Source organism: Vombatus ursinus, unplaced genomic scaffold (assembly GCF_900497805.2).
Source record: "Vombatus ursinus unplaced genomic scaffold, bare-nosed wombat genome assembly UNPS02014924.1, whole genome shotgun sequence".
Classification (NCBI taxonomy): domain Eukaryota; kingdom Metazoa; phylum Chordata; class Mammalia; order Diprotodontia; family Vombatidae; genus Vombatus; species Vombatus ursinus.
Window position 1 is genome coordinate 5,577,768 of NW_020954702.1, and position 23,070 is coordinate 5,600,837.

Consider the following 23,070-nt stretch of genomic DNA (forward strand, 5'->3'; position numbering starts at 1 on the left):
AGTAATTGCCCCTATCCCCCCCAAACAGAATGAATTAAATAGAATTCAATGATTCAATGAAGCAACAAGAAATATTAGAGTAGAATCAAGTCAATTAGAGCAATTAATTTTATATCTACTATCACAAGCAACTGACCTAAAAAACAGGATGAGCATTTAAGATTCACTGGACTTCTTTAAAACCGTGGCTAATAGCACTGGTAGTTCTATATCCCAAAGACATCTAAAAAAAAAAAAAAAGGGAAATGACGTATTGGTACAAAAATATTTATAGCCGCTTTTTTCTTTTTTTAAAAATTTTTTTATTAATTTATTTTGATTTATCAACAATCACTTCCATATGCTTTTGAGTTTAAAATTTTTCTCCCCCTTCCTCCCCACCCCGCCCCAAGACGGCGCACAATCTGATATAGGTCATACATATGCATTCCTATTAAACATATTTTCACATTAATGATGTTATAAGTAAAAATTAGAACCAATAGGAGGAACCACCAGAAAGAGGAAACAAAACTCAACAGAAGAGAAAAAAAATAGCAATTCAAATTCCCTAGTTCTTTCTTTGGATGTGGATAGCATTTTCCATCATGAGGCCTTTGGAGATGTCTTAGATCTTTGTATTGCTGAGAAGGGTTAAGTTTATCAATATTAGTCCTCACACAACGTGGCTGTTATCGTGTACAACGTTCTCTTAGTTCTGCTTACTTCACTCAGCATCAGACCATAAAAGTCTTTCCAGGTTTTTCTAAAGTCAGCCTGTTCATTTCTTATAGCACAATAGTGTTCCATTACATTCATATGCTGCAACTTGCTCAGCCATTCTCCAATTGATGGGCATCCTCTCAATTTCCAATTCTTTGCCACCACAAAAAGACCTGCTGTGAATATTTTTGTACATGTGGGTCCTTTTCCCATTTGTATGATCTCTTTGGGATACAGGCCATAGAAGTGCTATTGCTGGATCATCTTTATAATCCTTTGAGCATAGTTCCAAATTGCTGTCCAAAATGGTTAGATCATTTCACAACTCCACCAACAATGCATTAGTGTTCCAATTTTTCCCACATCATCTCCAACATTTATCATTTTCCTGTTTTGTCATGTTGGCCAATCTGATGGGTGTGATGGTGGTACCTCAGAGTTGTTTTGATTTGCATTTCTGTAATCAATAGTGATTTAGAGCATTTTTTCATATGACTATAGATGGCTTTAATTTCTTCATCTGAGAACTGCCTATAGCAGCTTTTTTTGTGGTGGCTAAGAATTGGAAATCAAAGGGATGCCCATCAATTGGGGAATGGCAAAACAAACTATGGTATGTGACTGTAATGGAATATTATTATTCTATAAGAAATGACAAGCAGGATGATTTCACAAAAACCTGGGAAGACTTACATGACCCGATGCATAGTGAAGTGAACAGAACCATCGTACACAGTAACAGCAATATTGTTAGATGAACTGTGAAAGACTTAACTATTCTCAGCAATACAATGATCCAAGACAATCCCAAAGGACTAGTGATGAAGCATACTATCCACCTCCAGAGAAAGAACTGATACTGTTTGAATACAAACTGAAGCATGCTATTTTTCACTGTCTTTCTTTTTTTTCTTTTATTCAAGTCTTCATATATAAAATTACTAATATAGAAATGTTTTACATAATTGCACATGTATAACCTATATCTGATTGCTTACTATCTCAAGGAGGGAAGAGGGTAAGGAGAGAAGGAGGAGAAAATTTGGAACTCAAGACTTTAAATAAAAATGTAAAAAAATGAAAAAAAAAACTCATGGCTAGACAAAAAACTAGATACCATGTTTCATGAAATCATAAAATAAAACTCAGTTCTATTACAGCCAGAGGCAGAGTGAAAATAGAATCTATCAGTTGCCTCCTGAATGAAATCCCAAATTGAACACACCCAGAAAAGTTATATCCTCACACACTCACTCTCTCTCTCTCTCTCACACACACATAACTTCAGAAAGCTTTTTTTTTTAAACTCATGCAATAAATGAACCATTAGCTAATCTGATTTTTTTAAATGAGAGGAAAACTGTATTTCTAGTATCAAAATTGAAAAAGGATAACTCATATTAAATGAAGACAAACTAAAGGAAACAATTTGAAACTGTTTTGCACAAATATATGGCAACAAAATGTCCCTTAAATAAAATGGATGAAGATTTACAAAAAATATAAAAACCCCATACAAGAAAATAAGGAATATGTAATTTAAATAACCCAATTTTATAAAAATAAACTGATTACCCCATAAAAGGAATTCCCAAAGGGGGCAGGAGGAAAACAGTCCAGGACCAGTGGACATACAAATGAATTCTATCATTCTATCAAACAAGGAGAATTAAATCCAATATTGTAAAAATAGGAAAAGAAGGGATACTACCAAACTCCTATTATGCAAATATGGTCTTGATACCTAAACTAGGGATATTTAAAGCACAGAAAGAAAACTATACCAATATTACTAGTAAACACAGATGCCTAAAAATATTAAATACAATATTGGCAATGAGGCTATAATTTTGTCAACTTTTGCATACATTTATTATTTTCTTCCAATTACATGTAAAAATAATTTTTAGCATAAATTTTTTAAAAAATAATATTTTTCTCCCCAATTATATGTAAAAACAATTTTTAACATGTGTTTTTTTTTTAAATTAAGTTTTGAGTTCCAAATTCTATCCCTCCCACTCCACCCTCTCCATGAGATGGTAAACAATCTGATATAGGTTATACATGGGCAATCATGCAAGAATCCTCCCTTTTCCTCTCCCCTTACCCTCCTATTTCTTGATCTGCATGCACTTCTAAGAATCCCTCCTTTATCCTGTCCTTCCATCCTATTTCGCTGTAAGTTAAGAAGACTTAAATATCCTTCTAGATGTACATGTTATTCCTTCTTTAACCCAGTTCTGATGAGAATAAGGTTCTAGCATGACCCGCCCTCCACCCCCTCCTGCCTCCACTGTAACAGTTCTTCTACTCACATCTCATTTGTATGAGATAATTGCTCCATTTTACCTCTCCCTACCCAGTTTTGTTTTTTTAGGATCATTCCATCATACTTAACTCAACCCCAAGCCTTCTATCCATACATTCTCTTTCAAACTACCCAAGTAATGGTAACATTCTTAAGAGTTACAGATAACATTTTCCCACATAAGAAGTAAAGATTTTGACCTTATTAAGTCCTTTATAATTGGTCTTTAATGTTTACCTTATGTTTCTCTTGAGTCTAGTAGATCAAATTTTCCGTTTAGTTCTGGTCTTTTCTTCACAAATACCTGAAAGTCCTTTAGTTCATTGAATTTCCATTTTTTCCCCATTCAGGATAACACACAGTTTTGCTGGGTAAGTTATGCTTGGTTTGCTCTTCAGAATATATTCTTTCCTCACCTTTTGTCATTTGATGTAGAAGTTGCTAAATCTTGTGTTATCCTTACTGTAGCTTCACAGTATTAAATTTTTTTTTTCTCTAGCTGCTTGTAGTATTTTCTCCTTGACCTGGGAGTTTTGAAACTTAGCAATGATGTTCCTGTGAGTTTTCATCTTGGGTTCTTTTTCAGGTGGTGGTCAGTAGATTTTTTTCTATTTCTATTTTATTCTTGCATTCTAAAACTTCAGGTCAGTGTTCCTTAATAACCTCTTCAAGTATCTAGACATTTTTTTGATCATAACTTTCAGGTAGTCCAATTCTTTTATTGTCTCTCTTCTGTCTGTTCTCCAGGTCAATTGTTTTTCTAATGAGATTTTTCATGTTCTCTTCTATTTTTTCATTCTTTTGATTTTGTTTTATTATTTTTTTGGTGTCTTGTGAAGTTATTAGCTTCTGCTTGCCCGATTTTTAAGGAGTTTTTTTTTAATAAGTTTTTTTATCTTTTTCCAATTGGTTGACTTTCTTTTCATAATTTTCTTGATTTTCTTGCATTACTCTTTTCTCCTCTAATTTTTCCTCAATCTCTCTTGAGTTTTAAAGTCCTTTTTAACATCTTCCAAAAACTCTTTTGGGGTTTGTGACCAGTTTGCTTTTTTCTTTGAGATAGAAGTAGCTGTCTTAACTTTGCTGTCTTCTGAATTTGAACCTAGATCTTCTCTATCACCATAGTAGCTAATTGTGGTGGATTCTTTCTCTTTTGCTTAATTATTGTTATTATTGTTTTAGTGGCTTATTTCTTCTCTGTGGACTTTGTGTTGAAGTCTGGCTCTAGTCCAAAGGTGTGGGAGATAATATCTCAGGCTTCAGGTTTTTTGTGCTTTTGTTTTCTTAGCTCTATCCAGGGGCCTCACTTCAGGTATTCCTCTCTGTCCCTGAGCCACGAGCTGGGACCCCTGCAATGCTGTCCCCACAAATGCTCTTGTTCCCTGTGGTCCCTTCCCCAGCTGCAAGCTTCAGCTCCCCTCTCTGCCCTAGAACCAAAATCAGAGATTCCACAAATGCCCATAGCCAGCGGGCTCTCTGCCCTCCATGATCACACTCACCCAGCATGTGCTCCGTCCTCCTCACCCACAACCACAGCACGGGACTTCAGGTCAGTGCACCTGGGCCAGGTATTCAGCACCAATTGAGAGCACTGCAATCTTCCCCTTATCAGGCATCTGAGCACCACACCCTGAGGGGAAAGTTCCTGAAGTTAAAATTGCAGCCTACACAGTTGGCCACAGAGCTAGTTGTTTGTTGATTCAGCTGCCCCCAGGACTTGTTGTTTTGTTGATTGAGCAATATTTGCCCAGAGGTATTTGCACTTCAGTCGAGTCAGACCACCAGAGGTAGGGTCTTTCCTAACATCCTCTGAAGTTATTTTAGGCTGCCAGCTACTTTACCCTGACTTAAAATTATTTCTGCCACTCAAAGTTCCCTTTGAGGCATTATTTTAAATTATTTGTGGGGAAATTTGGAAGAGCCAAGTAATTTCCTGCTTTATTCTGCCATCTTCCCAGAATCCTCCTCCAGGTTTTAAAACAATTGTAGTTTTCATAGAGTCCAGTGATTCTTTAGTTTTCCCTCCTTGGCTTATTTTCAGTTCTTTTTGATATCAGATATCCTATATTTATGTTCACCTTTTCAGCCTTTTGATTTTGTTAAAATATATCTTGCTGTCTTATGAAATCATTGATTTCCGGCTGGGCTATTTTAGTTCTCAGGGAGTCCATTTCTTGGGTAAAGTTTATGACTTTTTCATTGTATCCCAAGTGCTTAGCACAGTGCCTGACATATAGAAGACAGTTAATCAATGGTAATTGATGGAAAGCACTAGCTAACTATGAATTCCATGTATACTACCAACCCTGCAAGACTGAAGTGGATTTCTGTGCCCTGTCCCAAAGGCCATGTGACACCAAAGCTATGGTGATACCTAAAGAAGGAATGAAAGCCTAATGTGATACCCATGGAACAGATAGAAAAGTTCTTAATCCCTTTCCCACTGACCCCCATCTTTAGATATGAGTATCACCAGTCTTTTCCAGCCACTCTTCCCATTGGGAGTGACTGTTTCTGTAGTCACTGCCCTCAACTAGACCAAAGGAGGATCTGAGCAGGCAAAAAATAGATCAATGGGGAGCATCAAACAGCCTGCTGTGGCAGCTCACTCTGTGAGAAATTGCTGCTTTTGTCTTGGGGAAGATCAGATTTATGCTTTTATTCTGCTATGGGAAGTTAACAATAAAATTTTCTTTCGTTTAGTTCCGAAGTCCACAGCCAGAAAGATTCATTCATTCATTCAATAAACATTTTAAAGCATCAGCAGTTCTGACACAAGGTCTTTTTTCTCTATATTTTTCTGTGTATGCATTTATGTAACATGCCCCTCTCTCTTGCCTCTCATTTCCACTTATGAAACATAGAGAAATAATAAATTGCTGATGTTGATCACTTTATTTTCTGTTTTTGAATACTCTGTGTATTTATTGTTTTACAGCAAAGTGCCCACACAGATCATAACTGTGATCAGTTATGTAAATTCAGATTCAGCTGTGCAAAATAGTATATATAATGCTTAAGTACAAGTGGCAGATGTGAATTTTTTTAAAAAAATGCATACTTAACACAAATTTATGATATTTATAAAATAGCATTTAAACTAGATGGTTTAGGTTGATCTGCATCCTTGGATTCACAGAAACTTGTTTTCCCAAAACCAAAAGAATCATTAGTGCCATTTTGTGAATAATGGATCACAGTAAATAAGTCTCTATTTCTAAGAGTTTTTCTTGGCTGTTCTACAAACATGATCTGGCCTAGAATAAAGACAACAGGAATCCCTTGAGAGTCAAAGGTCCAAAATGCTAACTGTGGTTAAATATTCTACATAATCTGTTTTCACCATTTCCATTTTTAGTTAGGATTTCTCAAATTACTTTCTTCTATTCATCATATAAGACAAACACAAAAACTCCATCCATGTCTCTAAGAACATTGGACCAGGCACCCTTGAAGAAAATTGTGACTCACACGTTTAGCAGTCTTCATTCAGCTGTCAATTGTCCCAGTATACATGATATTAGCTCCTGGTGCCTAGACTAAATCATCTTTTACTACTTTACTGTATTGAAGTGATAGGAGACACCTTCTCCCACAGTCATTGATTATGCAAACATCCAACTTATTGCACCATGATTGTTCATAAGATCTGGGAGCACCTTTTGTGGTAGCATGGATTCCAAAGTGGGCTGTTCTATAGATAATAATATCCTGTATTGATCCATGGAAAACATGAAACAAGCCATGAATTTCATTAGACTTGCTGATTTTCATAAGGTATTTTCCCAGGCCTTCCAGTTCTCTCTCAGTGTCAGATTTTGCGTTATCAGCTACAAGTGGGTCCTTGAAAAATCCAGGGAGTAGACAAAGCAGAGAGAGTGGCTCTAGCTGTACCACCAGGGGCAAGATTACCAGCAAAATACCTTCAAAACTGAGTGTTCTTGTCCACTTCTCCCCAAACACCTGCTTATGCTTATCCTTAAAGGCAGAGTAAAAGCCTAGTAGGGAAATATCTGATGACATTTGCTAAGTTAGCATACCAGAAGGAAAATACCCCTTGTTCTTTTGGAACTCTGACTATACAATTATGCCTGTGGACTGCTTAGCAGCAGCAGATTGATTACCTGAATGATGTATCTGCAGTAGTAGTTTGACTCTTCTGATGGAGACTACTGAGCTCTTAAAATAGGTATTCCTAGAAATAGTTATTCCACAATATTTACAGAGGGAGCAGGTGATAGAACTGGAGGCAGAGAGCCTGTGTGAGAGGGCCTAAAGCCAGGGAACATGTTGCCTGCATAGCCCCTTGCTGCAGATTGAACCAAAGAAGCAACCACCCATAAGAAGAAATTCTTATGCCTACTTGCAATACCAATGCAACTCTGATCATGTTGGCCCCAACTGCCTGAAGTCCATGTATATTATATTTCACCTCTTCCCTAGGGTTCTCCTGTGGTACTAGAAGGGTTTGGGGGTTCTAGGTTCTCTGCCATTGATTTCAGCTCCCACTGATGTTGTTGCCCTGATTATAGGATGGAGGGTCCACCTCTCCCCCAGTTCCATTTAACCACCAACAGTTGGATTAATTTTCACAAAGAAATATTTACTTCAAAAATACAATCACAGATGTGTAAACTTACTCCATAACATGTGGGGCTTCCTCCTGTCTAGCCCTTATACTACCTCATTCTCTGGGGAAGAGAAGGGCTTAGATTAATAGGTTAGTTCAGTGCTCTACAGGGCAAAGTTCCAAGTTTCAAATCCAAAGTCCCCTTTTGGCTTGAATACCAAGCACCTGGGCTTCTCAGGGCTTCCTTGCCAGACTGGCTGGTTATAACATCCTACCTGGAAATGTGCCTCCAAGGTTGCCCTGGCTTGAACTCCTGGTCTGGTGGGGATCACTGCCAGCACCTGAAACTGAGAAGGACAAAAGAAACAGAACATGACAAACATTCAAGCAACAGGATGAAAAAGATGGGGAGGCAGGAAGATATCCCTCCTTCTCAGTTCAATTCATGGTGCCTATGCTATGAGTAAACTATGTGGGATCTTCACTGTCTGGACGCAATAGGAAAGAGCATGCGGGCAAAAGAATGAAATGCCCCGTCTGGCAGCTTTAAAGACTCAACCTGTTCTGGTTATTGCAGCCAACTGAAGAAGGCTCCTCCGTTATAGGGGAATACAGAAAAGCAGAGAGAATGCAGTTATCTAGACATGCTTCAAAGTTCCATTACACAACTTTGCTCTCTTTGAAATTTGCCATCAGCAAATAGGTAGGGGTGCATTTTTTTAACTCAGTCCTTGTCCCAAGTGCAGAAAAGTTTTTTATGGTCTATGAGGAGGCAGAAGCAATGTTTCTTCACTTGCTTCCCCAGTGCCATATAGTAAAGTCAACCTACAAGCAAATGAAAGAGCAAAAACAAAAAAACCGGCTTCCAATCTCGGAAAGAAAGTTGGTCCCCACTGGGCTTTTCAAACTACATGGAGTTTAGATTATTTCCCTATAGGGATTGGGGACATGATTCAATCAATGTTACCACTTTTTTAGATGAGAAACTCTTATGTGCTTTTCTCAGTGCATAAGGCCGTTCAACTTGGGTTTGGGCAAAAAGTGCTCCTTTCCACATAGGGATACCCACATTCTTTAGGGGTCCCTATAGCATAGGTGGTTCCCAATAGGTTCCCAATAGTCCAAAAAGCTTATCCTGGGTCTTTATTCCAAAGGGCACCCCAGATTTTCCCCAAGGATCCTTGCCATTGCAAGGGTAAGACAGTTACAGCTGGAAACTCACCCAGTAGGACAAGAAGACAAATCAACTACTTGTAGATTTTAGGCATAGACATTTTTACCATGAGAAGTTGTATGTTTTAATGTGCCTATTATTCCAAACCCTACTAACACTATTTCCATTTTTTTTTGATCATCTTCGCCAATTTGCAAATTGTGATGTGAAACCTCATGCTTGTTTTGATTTGCAGTTCTCTTATTAGTAATTTGGAGCATTCTTTCTTGTGGTTGTGAATACTTAGCAATTCTTTTGAGAACTGTTTGTACATATCCTTTGACTACTTATATTATTGGGGAATAGCTATTAGTTTTAATACATTTATTAATTGCACATATATTTTGGATACCAATCCTTTATTAGAGAAATTGATACAAAGATTTTTTTTCCTATTTGACCACTTCCCTCTTTATCCTAGGTACTGTATTAATTTTGTCTGTGCCGCTTTTTAGTTTCATGTAAAGTTATCCATTTTATCTGTAGTAATTGCCTCTATGTCTAATCAGTCAAAGAACAATAGTAGTGTCAGATTCAAATAGAAACTTATTCCTGTATATGGCATACTGACTTAGAAAACCACAAATTAACAATCTATGTTGGGTTGTATTTTTATTTATTTTGTTAAATATTTCCCAATTATATTTTAGTCTGTTTTGGGCAGCACTTCATGTATGCCCCAAGTTTGACACCTCTGGTTAAGAATACTTCTACTCATAACTGTGAGAAGTATATAATCTTTTTCTCTTCTAATTTTTTTATAGTATGACCTTTAATATTAACATCACATATCCATTTAGAAAACAATGTGGAGTATGATGCAAGGTGTTGGTCTGATTTCTGCTGGACTGTTTTCCAGTTTTCTCAGCAGTTTTAATCAAATAGGTTTTTTTCCTGAGAAATTGATCTTTTCTATTTTATCAAACATTGGGTTATTGAGTTTCATTTTCTCCTCTATTTATTCTGATCCATTAATCTATCTTTCTGTTTTTTAACCAGTACCAGATGGCTTTGATCACTGTTGCTTTATAATATAGTTGTTTGAGGTCTGGAAGTGCTATTCCCCCTTTATCTTTACTTCTTTTCATTATTTCCCTTGATATTCTAGATCTTTTGTTTTTCCAAATGAATTTTGTTATTATTTTATCAAATTCTATAAAGGTAACTCCTTAGTAATTTGATTGGTATAGTATTAAAAGTAAATTATTACCTTTGGTAATGTTGTCATTTTTATCATATTGGTGTGGCCTAGCCATGAACAATGAATATTCATCTATGTAAATTGTTCTTTATTTCTTTAAGTAACATTTTGTAATTGAATCTATATAAGTCTTATATGTCCTGTGGTAGGTCAGTCTCATTATTTTATGCATTTTGTAGATATTTAGAATGTGATTTACTTTCTGTTTCTGCTTCTTATATTTTATTGTTGTTATATAGAAATATTGTTGATTTGGGTGGATTTATTTTGTAACTGGCGACTTTACTGAAGCTATTATTTGTCACAATAAGTGCAGAATTAGCTTGCATTATTCAAACTTATTTTCCTTTTATTTGAAGGCCTTTCTCCTGATCTCTTATAGAATTTGCTGTTTCTGAATTGAATTGTTAAATTTAACCACTATATGTCTTGGAGTTTGCAGCCTTGGGTTGTTTTTTGTTTTTTGTTTTTTGAGATAATCTGTAAATTTTTTCACTTGGTATTTCATTTTCTATGTTCAGTAGTTCTGGTCAGTTCTCTTCTATTGTTTCCTTCATTATTCTTTCTTTTCTTTTCTTTTTTTTTTGTCCTGTCATGTTCTTCTGGGAGACTTAATAGTCTTAGGTTGTCTCTACACATCTTATCTTCAAGTATGTTTTGCTTGAATAGGGAGCATATTTTCTTTTAATTTTTTTTCTGCTTTTCTTCTAGATTGTCCTTCAGTTTTATATATTTGCATTCCCAATCTGTTGTTTTTTTTTTGTTCGTATTTTTTTTTGTTTTGTTTTGTTTTTCTTCTTTGGTGAGGCTTAGCATTGCGTATTCTAGTTTTTTAAATTTTGCCTATTATTTTTGCTGTGCAGGTCATAAATTCTGCTGTCATACTTCTCATTTCTCTTTTGAACCACTCAAGAACAGCATGTTGTGGTTCTGTGTTCTCCTCACATTCCTACCTCATCAAGCGATACATCATTTTTTTTTTTTTTTGTTCTGTGGTACTTATTTATAGATTCCTGAACTTGTTTACTAGATCTGGAGGCCATATTTTCTTCTGTTGTTAGTGTTTTTTCCCTCTGATGTATCTGCTTTCCACAATCTTTGAATTTTCTTCTCCCTGACATCTTTGGTAATTTAAGTCTTCCCCCCACCCCACCTTATTTTCCCTTATGGCTCACTTTTTGACTCTCTCCCTTCTGAAGGTAGCTTCCCTGGGGGCTGGATCTCAAAGTGTCTCCACCTCTTCCTATGTTTGGCAATTCATGGTTTATCAGTCTAGATCTCTGCCTCAAGGGACTTTTGGAAGGATAGAAGTGACTGTAACTAGATGCTGTGCTCTTTCCTTCAAGGTTAGTTGAGTGCTGTGCGGTATATGCCATTCACTACCCACACGTCCCTACCCCCCAACACACACAGAGTATCTTGTCCTGGTGATTTGTCCCACTCTTTCTGTTTCTCCGTTCTTTGGCCTCCACCAGCAGTTCAGAGTTTTACAGCATTGTTTGTCCCAGCACTGGCAGTTTAGAGGTTTGCAGCCCCAAGCAAGCTTTTGCTCCTGAAGGTCTATGGCTGAGCTGTCAAAAGTTCCATAGCCTAGAGCCAGGGTCTCCATAGCACTGGAAAGAGGAAGAATTTTTTGTTTTTGTTTTTGTTTTTTGTTTTTGTATGCTTGTGTCAAGTCCTTTTGGCTTCACTTCTAATGTGAATGTTCATAAGGATATGGTTCAGTTCTGAGTGTATCAATTCCTAAGTCATTGGATAAGTAATCTTAGAAGTATGAATGGTTGTATCAATGTTTGTAAATTAATATGTGGTCTAAGATCTGTTTGATTCTAATAGAAAGGCCTTTAGATGGTGCTGAAAGCCATTTTCTATTTTTGTCGAGTACTATGTGAAACCATTATCAAATAAATTTGTCGCATTAACTTTCTAGTGATGAACCCCACCATACTTAGCTAGGCTGATTCTTACACACCAAACGTTGTCTGTTGCTGAGCCTACATTCAAAGTGGTCTACCCTGAGTGAACCTGTTTGAGTTTGTTCTCTGTTGGCATAGCCTTTGAAAATATTCCTTCTTGGGGCAGCTAGGTGGTGCAGTGGATAGAGCACCAGCCCTGAAGTCAGGAGAACCTGAGTTCCAATCTGGCCTCAGACCAAACACTTGACACATACTAGCTGTGTGACCTTGGGCAAGTCACTTGACCCTGATTGCCTCATAAAAAAAAAAAATTCCTTCTTCTTTATTCACTTGTGAGGCATGGTAGCAGGACTTTGTGAAGTAATACTGCCTACATAGCAAGTCAATAAGTAAGCAAAATGGGTCTGTGAGTCTGTCATAGTTTTTGTAGGAAATGAATATTTATTTTGCCTTTCATCATGTATAAATAGTATTTAGGAATTATAGCCGATTTTCATTATCTATCAAGAGCAGAATTTCTGAAAATGTTAACTCTAGGTGTTTACTTAGCATTTGTTTTAAAGTATCCCACAAAGTACCATTAGAAATGGGGAGGAATAACATATATCAGTTTCTGCTATTGTTTACCTTAAGACCTATGACTCTATAATCCTTGTACTTTGTTTTTAATTTGAGGTAGAATGAGTCATTATCAGGATCTTAATTTAGAATAACCTAGGTTTTATACTATTTGTACCCTAATTTTATTAAATTTTCCTGTTTGCTATAGATTTCTGCTACATATAACAGAAATAGCTTTAAATTCTCAATAATATTTTGTTTTATACAAATTGCCAAGTATCTTGATATCATAATGAATCTAATGAAAAAAACTTCTGGTGAAGAAATTATACCATGTTTTTACTCCATTTTCTTTCACATTTCAGGTTAATGCTGATGACACTGTACAATATAAGCATCAACTTGAAAGGCCTGAAGTATATAAGTGAAAGTCCAGGTTTCATCTCTCTACTGTCATGGCTCTTGAAAGGTAAGGGCCTTGAATAAGCTATGTATGTAAACTTCCTATGTGATGGCTAAGTAGATTTTACTATTAAAAATTTTGATTTAATATGTTGGGATATTTTAGTTTAGGTTTTCAAGAAATTCCTTGAGATAAAGGTAACTCAAAGGTATTTTATGAATATTTTTCGTCTTATTATCCAAGGATAGTTAGTACAGGTAAAAAAGACCACTTAAATATGCTTAAAATGGGGACAAACACTTCATAGTAAATACTGAGGAACAGGTTTGAGTTAGGGCTTTAATCTTGAAAAATAAAAATAAAAATAATGAAAGTAAGTTTATTTCATCTTATATTTTAATAAATTTATGTTCTAATTGCAACCACTCTAATTCTCAAGATGAACAAAGAATGAATCAAGTATTGAATGGTTTTGAGGAACATAGTTTTTCTGAGAAAATTGCATAATACAGTATATAGCACAATATGACACTTCAGATTTGACTTCTGGGCACATTAATAAAGAGTCATTTTTACTAAAGTATTTAAAGGTTTAATCAGTTTTCCCAAGGGCCTCTCTTAATCCATTGATGCTCAAGTTACTCTCTTTTGAAGTACCTACCTAAAAAGAATGAGACACTGACAAAGTTGTCGACTACTTGAGTAGGGATAGATGCTATTATGAGCATCTATAGATAGTTGCAGACAAGGATATTTGATCAAGACTAATTTTATATCTGATTTATTTGTGAATATTTTTCTGTTTTGATGACTTCTCTTCACAACATTTTGCTTCCTCTCAATTCCCTTAGCTTCAAATTGCAGAAGGAGTTTCATATACCAGTTGTAGTGAGTGCACCCTGGCCCTACTCTCTAAGGGCCAAGCAGGCTACATTTCCCCTCAAAGATCCTAGGTATCCTGAAGAGTTGGGAGTTGTGGGATGCTTTTTCTGATGCCATTGACTAATGTTTCCGTCACCCATGTTTTCCTCATTTGTTAGGGGCCTGTGACTAGCATCCCATTTCCATTCAAATATTACATCAATTAATATTTATTTCAAAGATACAGCATGAAAAAAATATGCAAATATTTTTGCTCCACAACACCTTACGGGTATACTCTTCCCTATAAAACCTATGTATCTGGGGAAGAAGGCTTGAACCTTAGCTCAGTTACTAAATAGCCTTGATCTTGTCAGGTTTATGTCCAGATACATAGTACAACTGGTAGATCAGTGTCTGTGTCACCTATTGCTGGGCTACAAACCTGAAGGTCACTCCCAAAAGTTGCTCTTTGTGGCATCAGTGTCACACTAGCTGTGAAACCTGGCTTGGCCTCTGACCCCTGGATTCCAATACACAGATTCCTGTGTTTTGCTTTCTTGACCTTTCAACATTCCCAGGTTTGGTATGGTCTCTCACCAGATGCCATGAGCTGAATAAAGCCAAAGGAAAATGAGGCAAAAGGAAGAAAAAAAAAAAAAAGAAGCCTGACCCTGACCCTGCAAGGCTTTTTTGAATGTTTCGAAGACAATTAAAGAGCCTTCTCTTCAGTGGGTGGTTAAATGGAACTATCCTGATCCTTTACCTGTTGCCACAGAAACAAAAATAAAACAAAGAACTTTTTTTTCTGACATACTGCTATCTAACCATATCTTTCTCATCTTGTATAAGATGAATTTGATTTTTTAACCCAAATGTAAGGCTTCAAGACATAGTGTCAAGATGGTGGTTTTGACTTGTCTCACATATGCTGCCTACTGTCTCTCCCTCAGGGTATTTTGCTTCTTTAGCTAGGCTGATTTGATATAAAATAACAATAATGATAATGATAGCTTGATATAGTACTTATTGTGTGCCAGGCACTGTGCTAAGTATTTAATGATATGAGAACCCTATGGAGTTAATTCATAATTAATTGAAATAATTAAAACTTCAGCAGAGTTTGAGGTAAAGTGCCTTGCTACTTCAATCAGGCTGGCAGGCTTGCCCTGTGTGTAACAACTGGCTGGTATGTAGTGGGGCTGGCTGGCTTCTTCTTCACAGGAGTACCCCAGTGATGGTCATGAGGGCTGGAAGCAGGAATGGTCCTGTAGGTGGTGCTGCCACTCTCAGAGTTCCTCTGCCTGCTGGTGGCAGTTGGTCAGCAGTTCTTGATGATAGTGATGAGGAAGTTATGATTTTTCTCCTTAGTAGGGCCTGGACTGGAAGCAGGTTTAGTGACTTGGAGGTCATTGTTATTCTCAAGACTCCAGGGTTCAGTGTCCTGGGCCATCCATATCAGGGTCTGAGGGAAGATGGTGGTGGTTTGTTGAATTTGTCTTTCACATACTGCCTCTGTGTGTCCCTCAGGGAGCCTGGCTATTTCAGCTGTACTAGTTTAATATGAGATGATATGAGAACCTTAGAGAGTCTATTAAACATTAATTGAAATAATTAAAACTTCAGCAAAATTGATAACTAGTAGTATGTAACATAAATCCTCATAGATCATCAACATTCCTGTATATTCCCAATAAAAACCAGCAGGAAGAGCTAGAAAGAGAAATTTCATTCAAAATAACTCTAGAACCTATAAAATATGTGGGAGTGTGTTATCCAAGATTCACCTAGGAACTTTATGAATCCAAGTATATACTCTTTGCAGAAATAAAGATAAATCTAAATAATTGGAGAAACAATATTTTATGGGTAATGTAAGGAAATATAATAAAAATGACAGTATGCCCTAAATTAATTTACTTATTCAATTAAACTTCTCAAAGAATATTTCATAGAGCTAAAAAAATAATGGAATTCATTTGGAAGAACAAAAGGTCTCATCTCAAGGGTAATCATGAAAAAAAAGTAGGACTCTATGGGCTCAATAGTACCCAGATCTCAGACTATACCACAAAACAGAAGACACCAAAATTTGTTACTGGCTAAAAATAGATAGGTTGTTCAGTGGCACAGATTACATGTTCAATGTATAGAAGCAAAAAAAAAATACAGTAGCATTATGTTCAGTAAACCCAAAGATCCTAGTTATTAGAAGGGAAGGTATTGCTCTTTGGTAAAAACTGTTGAAAAAATTAGATTACAGAAATTATATTCTTGACTAACATCTCATACTGTATACCAAGGTAAACTTCAAATGGGTACATGTCCTAGATATAAAAAATAACATCATAAACAAATTAGAGAAGCAAGGAAGAAATTATCTTTTTTACCTATGGATAGATGAAGAGTTCATGTCTAAACAAGTGATAGCATCACACAAGCTAAAATGGATAATATTGGTTTTATAAAATTTAAAACATTTTTGTATAAGCTTATGTAATGTCTTTTATATAGAAGGGAAATGGATAACTTGGAAAAAATATTTTCCACAATTTTCTCTGATAACTGATTCATATGTATAAGATTTAAGAGCCATTCCCCCAGTAGATAAATGGTTAAAGGATATGAAGAAGCAGTTTTTAATAGTATTTTATTTTTTCCCCAGTTACATGTCAAGAAAATTTTTAGCATTCATTTTTACAAGATTGTGAATTCCAAATTTTTCTCCCTCCCTCCCCTCTTTTGAAAATGGTAGGAATGGGGCAGCTAGGTGGCACAGTGGATAGAGCACCAGCCCTGGAGTCAGGAGGACCTGAGTTCAAATCCGGCCTCAGACCCATAATACTTACTAGCTGTGTGACTCTGGGCAAGTTGCTTAATCCCAATTGCCTTGTCAAAAGAAAAAAATGGTAGGCAGTTTGATATAGTTTATACATGTGCTGTCATGTAAAAAATATTTCCATATTAGTCACAGTTGTGAAAGAAGAAACAGATCAAAAGAAAAAAAAAACACGAGAAAGACTAAAGTAAATGAAAAAAATATGCTTCTATCTACATTCAGAGTCGATCAGTTCTTTATCTGGATATGGTTAGCATTTTCCTTCATGAGTCCTTTGTACTTGTCTTGGATCATTGTGTTGCTGAGAAGAGCTGAGTCATTCATAGTTGATCATCACACAATGTTGCTAATACTATGTATAATGTTTTCCTGGTTCTGCTCATTTCATTTTGTATCAGTTTGTACAACTCTTTCCAGGATTTTCTGAAATCTACCTGTTCCTCATTTTTTATTGCACAATAGTATTCCATTATATTCATATACTACAACTTATTCAGCCATTTCCCAATTGATGGGCATCCCATGAATTTCCAATATTTTGCCACTATGAAAAGGGCTGCTATAAATATTTTTGCACATGTAGGCTCTTTAGTGGTATTGCTGGATCAAAGAGTATGCACAGTTTGGTTGCCCTTTGGGCATAATTCCAAATTTGTCTCCAGAATGGTTGAATCAGTTTACAACTCCACCAACAGAGCATCAGTATCCCAATTTTCCTACATCCTCTTGAAAATTTATCATTTTCCTTTTTTGTCATATTAGCCAATCTGGTAGATGTGAGGTGGTATCTCAGGGTTATTTTAATTTTCATTTCTCTAATCAAAAGTGATTTAGAGCACTTCTTCATATGCCTGTAGATAGCTTTGATTTCTTCATGTGAAAACTGCCTGTTCATATCCTTTCACCATTTCTCGATGGGGAATGGCTTGTATTCTTATAAATTTGACTCAGTTCTCTATATATTTGAGAAGTGAGACCTTTATCAGAGACACTTGCTGTAAAGATTGTTTCCCAGCTTTCTGCTTTCCTTCTAAGCTTAGTTGTATTGGTTTTGTTTGTACAAAAGCTTTTTAATTTAATATAATTAAAATTATCCATTTTACATTTTGTAATGCTCTCTATCTCATTTGGTCATGAATTCTTCCCCTTCCCATAGATCTGACAGGTAGACTGTTCCTTGCTTTTCTAATTTGCTTATGGTGTCACCCTTTATGTCTAAATCATGTACCCATTTTGACCTTATCTTGGTATACAGTGTGAGATGTTGGTCTATACCTAGTTTGCATCCTATTATTTTCCAGTCTTCCCATCTGTTTTTGTCAAACAGTGAGTTCTTATCCCAAAAGCTGGGGTCTTCAGGTTTATCAAACACTAGGTTACTATGGTCATTGACTACTATGTACCTAATCTATTCTACTGATCCACCGCTCTATTTCTTAGCCAGTACCAAATAGTTTTGATGATTGCTGCTTTATAATATAGTTTGAGATCTGGTATTGTGAGTCCACCAAGAAGCAGTTTTTAAAGGAAGAAATCCACGCTAACAATAACCTTATCAGAAAAAAAATTCTCACTGATAACTTGTAAATATTTGCAAAGAAATGCAAATTCAAGCAACTTTTGACATTCTACCTTATACTTATCAGACTGGCAAAAATGGCAAAAGAGGAAGTTGACAAATGTTAGCAGGACTGTGGGAAAACTGTGCACTGTGAGTAGAGCTATTAATTGGTCTAACCATTATGAAAAGCAGTTTGGAACTATGCCCCTGGATTTACTCAACTCTACATATCCTTTGACCCAGATATACTGCTAAGAGGTTAAATGGACCCAAGTGTATAAAAATATTTATAGCAGCTCTTTTTGTAGTAGTCAAAATTTAGAAATAAGGGGATTTCTTCTTACTGGGGAATGGCTAATTGGTAGAATACGTGTTTAATGAAAATTTTTTTTGCCATAATAAATGATGAAAGGGATAGTTTCAAAGAAAACTGGAAAGACTTCTGTGAACTGATATAGAACAAATGAGCAGAAGTTGGACAATTTATACAATAACAGAAAAACAACTTTGAAAGACTTTAGAACTCTGATCAACACAGTAGATAAGCTATGAATCCAGAAGAATGAAAACGAAACATACTATTCACCTCCTACCAAAGAAGTGATGAATTTAAAATATAGAAAGTGTAATACATGGCTTGCCTAATGTGGAGAGATAGCTGTGTCCCCAACCACATGGCTGAGGTAATCTCCATTGATTGGCTGCCTGCATCTTTAAAACTGGTGAGACAGAGCTGGTCTCTCTCTTTTCACCATCTTTTCAACTGTAATCCTAGCTGCTGTGCCCAGCATGTATGCCATGAACTGAACCAGAAAGGTGGATGAGAGGGACTTGACCTTCCCCTCCTTACTCTTATCCCCACACCCTCTGAGAAATGGGCTCGGGGTGTTTGTTTCTGCTTTTTGTTATTTGTCCTCAGTTTCATATGCCGAAGGTGATCCTCACAGACCAGGCCAGAATTCAAGCCACGGAGACCCTTGGAGTGAGGACTGCAGGCAGGGTGGTACAGTAGATGGCCATCTCAGCATGGAAACTCTGAGAAGCCAGGGTACCTGGGAGTCAAGCCAAAGTGGGGTATTTGGATTTGTAATTGGGACTGTGCTGTAGGGGAACGGAGCTGAGCTGTAGATCTAACCTCCTTCCTTTTCCTGGAGACTGAGGTGGTATAGAAGGGAAGGAGAATTATGCCTCCTACATATGGGGGGGGAGCATGTTTGTATATTTGTGATTATGCCTTTGGAAGTAAATATTTCTGAATGAAAGCTCCACTGTGTTTTATTTATAATGCATTGAAGGCTTTATTTTTTATGATCTTAAAAAATTTGCTCAACAGAGGGAATATTGGGAGAGGCAGATTAATAAAATAAAATAAAATAAAAATAACAAGAAATGAATGTATTATATTAACAAAAAGCATTAGTAAAAATTTTAAAAGAAGCTAAAAAAAGAACATTTGGCCCCTTTGTGTTGAGGAGAAGAAGCTGAAGTTAGGTTCTGAAAAAAATTTTCTAACAAATAAACAGTGGAGGATAACCTATTAATTGATAACCAAAGGTGCTTACTTTTAGAAACCAATGTTGTTGACCTTAAAAATTGTACATGTTCTCCTGTTAGTTCTAACACCCTCTTCCTTATCTTCCCGACCTCCAGTTTGGTAATCGGTGTGATGAAAACAGGAATATGATTACTATATCCATTTTGTCATTCCATTTTGTTCTTGGTAGTTCTTGACTTTACTCTATGATGATTCCACAATAAAGAAAAAGGAGATTTTATCTTAATGGCCATATACCTAGATTAACAACTTCTTGTACTCAATGTTGCCTAATAGTAGAAATTTTTCTGTCTTTGTGATGTTCATTACTATCTCCTCCCCTCTTTATGCTTATTTTTTCCTCATTTGCCATGAAATCTCTTCTCTGGGTTTATTGACTTCCACCCTTTTGCATTTCATTGCCCTCTAGGAGATCTTATTCCCCTTCTCCCAAGACAGATCTATCAATGAAAGCATGATACTTTGAGTAGTGGTTTCTCTGAGCACCAAATCCCTGCAGATTATACACATTTAATGTCCATATCTCCCATTATGGATTCTTTCTCCCTCCATGGTAGTGTTCAGGTCTTCCTGACTCCTGGCCCAGTGCTCTATCTACTGATCAAGTTTTCCTCCTCCCTTTCTCCTATTTTACCCCCCCCCCCTTTTTTTTTTTTTTTTGCCATCTCACCCATTCTCCCTTAGCTCCTCTTCTTCTTAAGTGACTAAAGAGTTATTTTCCCATCACTGTTTACTAGTGATCTGATTATGGTACATCACATATCCCCTTCTATCTTCTTCCTCTACTCTTCCTTTTTGTGTACCTTCCAATGCTGTAGTATATCTCCCCCCAAAAAACATTGATTTACCCATAGGTAGGGTCTTGTCAGGGTTAGTCCATGGTCTTTATCTCCTTGTGTACTTTTAGAGAGAATCTTTCAATGGTCCCCTTTTGTTGTTTTTTTAACCCCATAGATGTCTTTCTCTTTTTTTCTCTGCTTTTTTTTTCTGGAGTAACTTGGTTTCTCTATTTGTTTAACTTTCTTTGTTTCTATTGTCTGGAATGTCCTAAAGCAAATTATCAGAGCATATTTAGTATTCTTTCTAGGAATGTTTCAAATGCCTCTCTTTTATTAAATACCTGTCCTTTTTCATTAATGATTAGGTTCAGGTTTGCAGGGTATGTTGCCTTATGGTGCGTTTTGGGCCCATTTTGCTCTTTGTAATACGTTATTCCATTTCCCTCCTGGATTTTCTGTTGAGTGCAGAATAGTTTTGTGTTATTTGAATTTTCTTTCCTTTATATTTGAAAATCTTTTTCCTGTCCTTTGTAGAATTTGTTGCTTGTCATTGAAATTCTTCAATTTAACTACTATGTGCCTTGGAGGTCAAAGCATTTGATTTTATTTTCTAGAGGTGAACGATGTGTCCTTTCAACTGGCACATTGTTTTCTGTGTTTAGAAGTTCTGGACTCTTGTATGGTTTCTTGCATTTTAGGCTTCTCATGTCCTTTTTGAACACCTATGATCTTAGATTTTCTCTATGAATTGGGATCAATGTGTTTTCCTTGTATCGAGAACGTGTTTTCTTTTAACATGATTGCTTTTTGCTTTTCTTCTCCTAGATTGTTTTTATTTCTATTTATTTGTATTCCTAACTAGTTGTTCTCTATTTTGTTTCTCTTGAGAGACTTGCCATCATGCATTCAAGTTGTTCTTTTCTGCCAATTATTTCTTCTCCATAGGCCATAAATTCTGCCTTCATCATTCTTATTTCTTTCTTGAACTATTCAGGAACATCATATTGTGGTTCCTTGCTCTTTTGGGAATCTGCAGGGTCTTCTGTCTGCCAAAATATTGATTCATTTTCTTTTGTCTTGTAATATTTATTCAGAAATGTTCAGACTCGTTTAGATGTCCTGCAGGCCATCTCCTATTGTGTTATTAATAACTTTGCTGTTGATTTATCTGCTTGGGCTCAAGTTTTTTTGTTTTTTTTAACTGAATTTTCCTTCTGAGAGATTTGATAATTTCAGTATTTTTTTCTTATATCCATCTGTTAGCTTTACCACGAATTCCACAAAGCCATTGTTTGAACTAGGAAGAAACTTTATTAATGGCCTGGGAAGGCCAGGCACACATGTGAAAGCACACCTGTTGACAGATACACACCTTTTTATTCCCTATTCCCGATTAAAATTTCCCTCCCCTGTTTCCCCATTGGCTGGGTACTGTAGAGGTTACAGCCTATCCGAAGCGCTTAATTTCCCCATGTGAATCTTCGCCTCTAATTACATCTCCCATTCCTCACAATTTGGGGACCCCTGCCCTTATTTACTTTTGCCCTCATTTGGTTATACCCACACCTCTTTTGCTTGGGATGCGGATATGTTAATCTATTCCTAACATCAGAACTGGTTTTCGCTGGTTAGTCTATTCATCCACCAATTCTACTTTATGGCTTCCTTTGTTCAACTTCCACCTAGCCCCTAGATTGCATTTTTGTGGTAGTACAAACTAGCTATTTCTCACATTCCCTCCCAGTTTAAACTGACTCCAATGTTGTTACATAGGTGTCCACTCCCTGATTGAGGGATATGCAGAAGAAACATCCCCAACTATATTTTCCACACCCCTATTACTCAGTTTCTGACACTTTCCTTTTTGATATCAGTTTCTCTGAGAGTTGGACCTTAAAGCTGTCTCTGCCTCCTCCCATGCTGGGGAATTCACCAGCCTCAATTTACCCAAAATAACTTTTGAGGGGATAGAACTGACCCAATTCCTTCATACTTGATGTAGCCCCCAACCCCCCTCAAATATCATCCTGCCCCAGTTGCCCCTGTTATTTACTTTTTGGTGGCAAGAGAATTGCTGAGTAGATTTCAGAGCACAAGTCCGTGGGTCCCATTTTGCAACCCTTTCAGAAAATGAGCACTGTTGGGGGAGAGGGTGTTAAGTGAACACTTAGGGATTAGGGATTAATGAATTCATCATGTTGTTACCTCATTAGGGTTCTTAGTGTCTCAGCCTGTGGAGACAGCTGCATTTGCTTTTCCTGTTGCACGTAATTCTTATTTAGGAGAATTTTGAGGGTTTGTGAGGATCAGAGAAAATGTCCTCCATCTTGTTGGTCATGTGACATTAATCAGTTATATTTCAGTAATAGTTATATGACTTCATTCATTGCGACATTATAACTTAAATCAATTGTGACCCATTTTAATGGTAATATTTTATCTTTATCAAGAGTATTATTATTAATGAAACAGTTAGATGGCTTCTTGGATAGAGCACTGGGCCAGGAGTCAGGAAGACTTGAGTTCAAATGTGACCTCAGACCGAGGCTATGTAACCCTGGGCAATTCATTTAACCTCTGTTTCCCTTAATCCACTGG

The 23,070-nt window shown here is 36.5% G+C and overlaps 1 protein-coding gene across 1 annotated transcript in view; it reads left to right on the forward strand.

Annotated features, from left to right (window-relative positions):
* Positions 1 to 23,070, forward strand: part of HSF2BP (heat shock transcription factor 2 binding protein) — a 94,513-nt gene that overhangs the window by 63,274 nt on the left and 8,169 nt on the right. Inside the window, exon 7 of the mRNA XM_027843640.1 lies at positions 12,840 to 12,943. Coding sequence (XP_027699441.1) covers positions 12,840 to 12,943 — 104 coding nt within the window. The remainder of the gene's footprint in view (positions 1 to 12,839; positions 12,944 to 23,070) is intronic.